The 6,000-nt window shown below is 51.8% G+C and overlaps 1 protein-coding gene across 1 annotated transcript in view; it reads left to right on the top strand.

Annotated features, from left to right (window-relative positions):
• The first annotated feature begins 4,011 nt into the window (after positions 1-4,011).
• Positions 4,012-6,000, top strand: part of slc27a6 (solute carrier family 27 member 6) — a 58,580-nt gene continuing 56,591 nt past the window's right edge. Inside the window, exon 1 of the mRNA XM_067983258.1 lies at positions 4,012-4,683. Coding sequence (XP_067839359.1) covers positions 4,203-4,683 — 481 coding nt within the window. The 5' untranslated portion in view covers positions 4,012-4,202. The remainder of the gene's footprint in view (positions 4,684-6,000) is intronic.

The raw sequence follows: 6,000 nt of genomic DNA, 5'->3' as shown, positions 1-6,000 counted from the left end.
CATGGGAAGTGGGGGAGGGAAGCTTAGATAGTCCTGGATGCAGGACTGTGCCGAGAATAAGAGACATAGGAAGAGAAGTCTTATGTTGGCAGTCTTGGTGAGATTGTTTTCCAGCACTGCAGCGAAGTCCTGGGTAAAATGCTTGTGGCATTTACATATTCAGCCACCTCGCTCCATTGCTGCTGAGAAATTTGTCTGGGCACCTGCCACCCATTAAAGGGGAAGAGCACCTCTTTCCTGCTGCTGATTTGGTATATGAGCACCTGTACTGTTGCATCAGAGAATCTCGGGTCCCTGGTTGAAGTCATGCTGTCTGCTGCTCCAGAATATTGCTGTCCACTATCCATCATCAAAAATGCACCCACCATTTAAGGTGCTTCAGGCTGCCTGTAAGTAGTGGCCACCCGTCGGATATTCGGTCCTCCCAATCAGCAAGGTGCCTGTAGAGAGCACTAGTGTCAGCCATGGCTCAGTGGTAGCTCTGAGTCAGAAGGTTGTGGGTTCAAGTCCCACTCCAGAGACTTGAGCACAAAATGGAGGCCGACACTCCAGTGCAGAAGAGGGAGCGCTGCATTGTTGGAGGTGCTATCTTTCAGATGAGACGTTAAACCGAGACATCGGGCTTGATATTAGCAGGGCGGCGGGTTCTCGTGGGGGGGGGGGGCGATTGAGCACGTGGGTAACGCGCCCGGTGAAATCGGGTGCTCTGCACACAATTACAGGATAATTGGAGCCACTTATCCGGGTTTCCCGCTGATAAGCTGCGCGGCGGGCGGACTGCGCGTGCGCAGCAAGGTCTGTCAGCTGGAGGAGCTCTATTTAAAGGGGCAGTCCTCCACTGACTGATGCTGCAGAAAATAGGAATAATTACAGCATGGTTCAGCCCAGGGGACGGCTGCTCCCAGGTATAATGATGCCTCACTCCAGGTATCATTGGATGGTGTGAGGAGGAGGGGGAGGACAGAGATCTTCCCCCCGGCGGGCGGGAGGAAGCGGCCTGCCTCTGCCACCAAGGCCTGGCTCAAGATGGCAGAGGAGGTCACCAGCAGCAGTAACATATCGCGCAACTGCATACAGTGCAGGAGGCGCTTCAATGACCTAAGTAGGTCAGCCGAAGTGAGTACTCTTACTCATTCCCCTACACTCTGTCTGCCACATCACTGCCCCCACCCCACATCTCCTTCTGCACTGCCAACACTATTCTATCACATCACCCCTCACACCCAATCAAAGCTCATCCTTACCTTGCCAGTACTCATCCCACCACTACCACTCAACCCAATCCTCATACAATCTTATGGCTGTATCTCATGCTCACCCTCTTTCACGGTCAGCCTCACTCAACCTGCCACTACCTGTGCTGCAGCCAAAGGGCATGAGGGATAGGCTGAAATGTTTGCTAGTGATACCGAACTCTATGGGATCTGATTTTCGTACATGGTGTACAACGGGCAGGCAGTAGGCGGGGTGTGCACTCTGCCCATCCGATGGAGTTGGTAGTGTGCCCAGGCCATTTTTGTAGCTGGGCCTAATTGAAATTCAATCGGCGAACTGCCAGCACGAATAAGAAAGAAAGACTTGCATTTATATACCGACTTTCATGACCTCAGGATGTCCCAAAACGCTTTACAGCAAATTGAGTACTTTTTTGAAGTATAGTCACAGTTGTAATGTAGGAAGCATGGCAGCCAATTTACAAGGTCCCACAAACAGTAATGCAAAAATGACCAGATAATCTGGGATTTTTTTAGGTGTTGGTTGAGGAATAAATATTGGCCAAGACACCGGAGAGAACTCTCCTGCTCTTCTTCAAAATAGTGCCATGGGATCTTTTACATCTACCTTAGGGGGCAGACGATGGGCTCTATTTTCGCACCCGCGATCGGGTGCGTTCATGGTGGTGGAGGGGGGGGGGGGGCGCTGCGAAAATGCGGGATTCCCGGGGCGGGTCCGGAGCCCGGCTCCAACCCGCCCCAATTCCGGGTTCCCCAGTGATGCGCTCACATGCGCGCGCAGCCCCCATATGTGGGACTCCCGCCGGCAATTAAAGCCAGCGGGGTGCCTCTTAAAGTACGTGAACAGGTACTTCAGGTTGTTTACAGACCTGATTGACCTGATATTTTAGGAGGGATCGGATTTTGCAATTAACTGAGACTGTTTCCCGTACTGGGGGAAACACACCCAGTTGAAATGGACGTGTTGCAGCCACCAGCCTGTGGCAGCTGCAAAGGTCCATTTGACAGGTGGGGGGGCGACCCTCACGCATTGGTTTGTGCAATAATGCCCTTTCCTGAGGATCACTATGAAGACCCACAACTCATGCCACCCATTGTGTCACTGCCGAGTGGGTGTAGGTGTATTTGTAGGGCTTTTTTGTGCAGACGACTGAGAGACGTCGGCGATGTCCCTGGTGGCACCCTGGAAGGATGCGGAGGAGAAGTTGTTGAGGGCAGTGGTGACTTTGACAGCGACAGGTAAGAAGATAGTGCTCGGGCCAGCCGAGAGCAGCTCAGCATGAAGGAGGCTGCAGATGTCCACGACTACATGTCCACGGAAACTGAGCCTCGGTCTGTAGCACCTGTGGCGAGGGTAGTGCCCCCTGCCAAGCATCTCTCTCTGCGGTTGCCCTCCCTCCTGCTGTTCCGGTGGATGTGTCACAGCACTGTGTTATGGAGCTCTACGTGTCAGAGGTGGACAGCGTGGCCGGCAAGGCTGGTGATGCTGTTCGCCCTCCGAGGAGGTCGTGATTGCAGCTACGGCGGCCCCCATCCGGAAGATGTACATTTGAGGGGGTCCGCAAGGTAGGTAAATGTGTCTGGACACCAGGGTGAGTGTGCAAGTTTATGCATTTGATTGTTAGGAGGAGGGTGGTGGAGGCCAAACTTTGTCCAAAGTGACAGAGTGGCCTCCTGCAACAAGTGAGGGTCTCCCCCCCTCCTGTCAAATGGACCTTTGCAGCTGCCACAGGCTGGTGGCTGCAACACGTCCATTTCAACTGGCAGTGTTTCCCCCAGTATGGAAAACAGTCTCAGTTAATTGCAAAATCCGATCCCTCCTAAAATATCAGGTCAATCAGGTCTGTAAATAACCTGAAGTACCTGTTCACGTACTTTAAGTGGCACCCCGCCAGCTTTAATTGCCGGCGGGAGTCCCACATGCGGGGGCTGCGCGCGCATGTGAGCGCGTCACTGGGGAACCCGGAATTGGGGCGGGTTGGAGCCGGGCTCCAGACCCGCCCCGGGAATCCCACATTTTCGCAGCCCTCCCCCACGCCATGAACGCACCCGATCGCGGGTGCGAAAATAGAGCCCATCGTCTGCCCCCTAAGGTAGATGTAAAAGATCCCATGGCACTATTTTGAAGAAGAGCAGGAGAGTTCTCTCCGGTGTCTTGGCCAATATTTATTCCTCAACCAACACCTTAAAAAATCCCAGATTATCTGGTCATTTTTGCATTACTGTTTGTGGGACCTTGTAAATTGGCTGCCATGCTTCCTACATTACAACTGTGACTATACTTCAAAAAAGTACTCAATTTGCTGTAAAGCGTTTTGGGACATCCTGAGGTCATGAAAGTCGGTATATAAATGCAAGTCTTTCTTTCTTATTCGTGCTGGCAGTTCGCCGATTGAATTTCAATTCGGCCCAGCTACAAAAATGGCCTGGGCACACTACCAACTCCATTGGATGGGCAGAGTGCACACCCCGCCTACTGCCTGCCCGTTGTACACCATGTACGAAAATCAGATCCCATAGAGTTCGGTATCACTAGCAAACATTTCAGCCTATCCCTCATTTGTGCAGTGCCAATTTGCAACACCCTGAAGTGTGATACTTTTGGTGTCACACTTTTGAAAAACCTGAAAGACTATTTATTAAGTAGATAGCTAGAGGCCAACTAACAACAGGTGTATCAGTGCTGAACACGAGCTGAGCACTTTTTACACAAGGCAGCAGCAGTGCAGGATGTCCCGCCTCATTTGCTGCTGGAAAAACACTTCACTTTCACTGTATGGCCATTGCCCTTGTCATTTATTGAAACGTGAACCTCAGAAAGAGAGAAAACAAAACCATTGCTCGTTTACCGTGGTAAAGAGAATCAGTGTAGGGGGAGCACCGAGGAAATCGAGGAACGCTCAAGAAGCTGAGAAAGAAGATTAACCGTCTTGTTTTCAAGCTTTCTGGTGCCAATACTCCGGGAGAATGTTGCCTGTCGCCGTTGCAGCGATCGCAGGAGCGATTGCTTTGATTTTTCTCCTGAACCTCACGTTTCCCTATCTGTGTGAGGACGCGCGGTTTGTGTTAAGAACCAGCAAGTTCGCGTTCAGGCTTTTAAGAGTTTACCTCACCAGAAGGGTGGTCACCGTCCTGGACCGCTTCGCACTGCAGGTGAAGGCAAACCCGCACAAAGTCTTCCTGCTTTTCGAGGGTCGACCTTACAGTTACCGGGACGTGGACAGCGCCAGCAACCGGATCGCGCACGTCTTCCTTCAGCACCAGCCCGCTGTGAAAGCGGGAGACACGGTGGCGCTGCTAATGAACAACGAGCCCGACTTCGTGTGCGTCTGGTTCGGCTTGTCCAAGCTCGGTTGTACCGTGGCTTTCCTCAACACCAACCTCCGCGCACGGTCGCTGTTGTACTGCCTCGACAGCTCGGGTGCCAAGACCCTGATAGTGGGAGCGGGTAAGAAAGAATTTGCATTTATACAGCGCCTTTCACTTGCTCAGAATGTCCCAAAGCGCTTGACAGCCAATGAAGTACTTTTTGAAGTGTAGCCACTGTTGTGATGTAAGGAAACCCAGCAACCAAATTCGCCCACAAGGTCCCACAAACAGCATTCAGGTAAAACCTCCTTCTGGAGCCTGCGCCTCGCAACTTGATCCCTCTCTCGGAAATTCCCTTCATGCTATTTCACTCTGCTTGGTGGGGTCTCCTGTACGGGCAGCTCTTGCACACTCTCCTCTTCTTCGCCCTCATCTTCCGTTTGGACACGTGCCATCTTGCCATCCGGCGGATGGGGGTTCCCCCAATGGACGGCTCTCTCCCCTGCACCATTGAGGATCTGGGGTGGAGAGTGTTGCACGGAGCAGTCCCCACAAACTGGCTTTTGAGCCACTTCACACGTACCTCTTGCAGCCTGGATGAGTCTCTGTTTTCCATATTTACATGGAATGTGAGAGGTTGCAGCCCCTGTTCCATTATTTGAAGTGGCTGCTCCTCAACTTCTGGTTGCACTTCAGTCCCACACTCCTGATCTTTGGCCACCCGGTGAGGAGGGGGTAGCCAAGTTGGAGGATCTCCTCGTGGGTCTGCTCCTGGGCCTGGCCAAGGTGACCATCCATAGGTCCAGGTTAGACCCGGTTCCTGGGGGTGGTCACTCCAGCTGTCTGCGCCGAGGTGGCCCTGGAGAAGGAGCACATGGTGTCTGCCGGTTCGTGTTAGGCCTTCCGGGACCAGTGGGCATTGCAGGGACTGGATTGTATTGTGGATAGGGTCAACAATATTGTTGTTTAGTTTTATAAGTTTCCTTTCTCCTTTGTAGGATTTGGGTGTTTGTTGTTTGTGCCATCTTAAAAAAAGGGGCACTTGTTCTGTTTTCTTTGGTTTGAGTCGATGATACTGGGGCAACCCATTGTCTCTTTCTATAAAATCAACAGCAATCACGTAAATGACCAGACAATCTGTTTTGGTGATGTGTTGGATGAGGTATAAATGTTAGCCAGGACACTGGGAGTTCTCCCCTGTTTTTTTTTAATAGTGCCATGGGATCTTTTACATCCACCTGAAAGGGCAAACAGGAAGGACCTCGGTTTAACTTCCCATCTGAAAGATGGGGCCTCCAGGAACATAGCAGCGTCTCAGTCCTGCACTGAAGTGCCAGGCTAGATTATGTGCTCAAGTCTCTGGATTAGGGCTTGAATCCATGACCTTCTGACTCAGATTGCTACTCATTCCTTCGTTCATCCTTCGACATTGAAGAAGCCAGCGAAAATATCATCC

Source organism: Heptranchias perlo, chromosome 4, assembly GCF_035084215.1.
Source record: "Heptranchias perlo isolate sHepPer1 chromosome 4, sHepPer1.hap1, whole genome shotgun sequence".
Classification (NCBI taxonomy): domain Eukaryota; kingdom Metazoa; phylum Chordata; class Chondrichthyes; order Hexanchiformes; family Hexanchidae; genus Heptranchias; species Heptranchias perlo.
The sequence above is the reverse complement of the archived record's forward strand: the minus strand, read 5'-3'. Positions and strand labels throughout refer to the sequence as shown.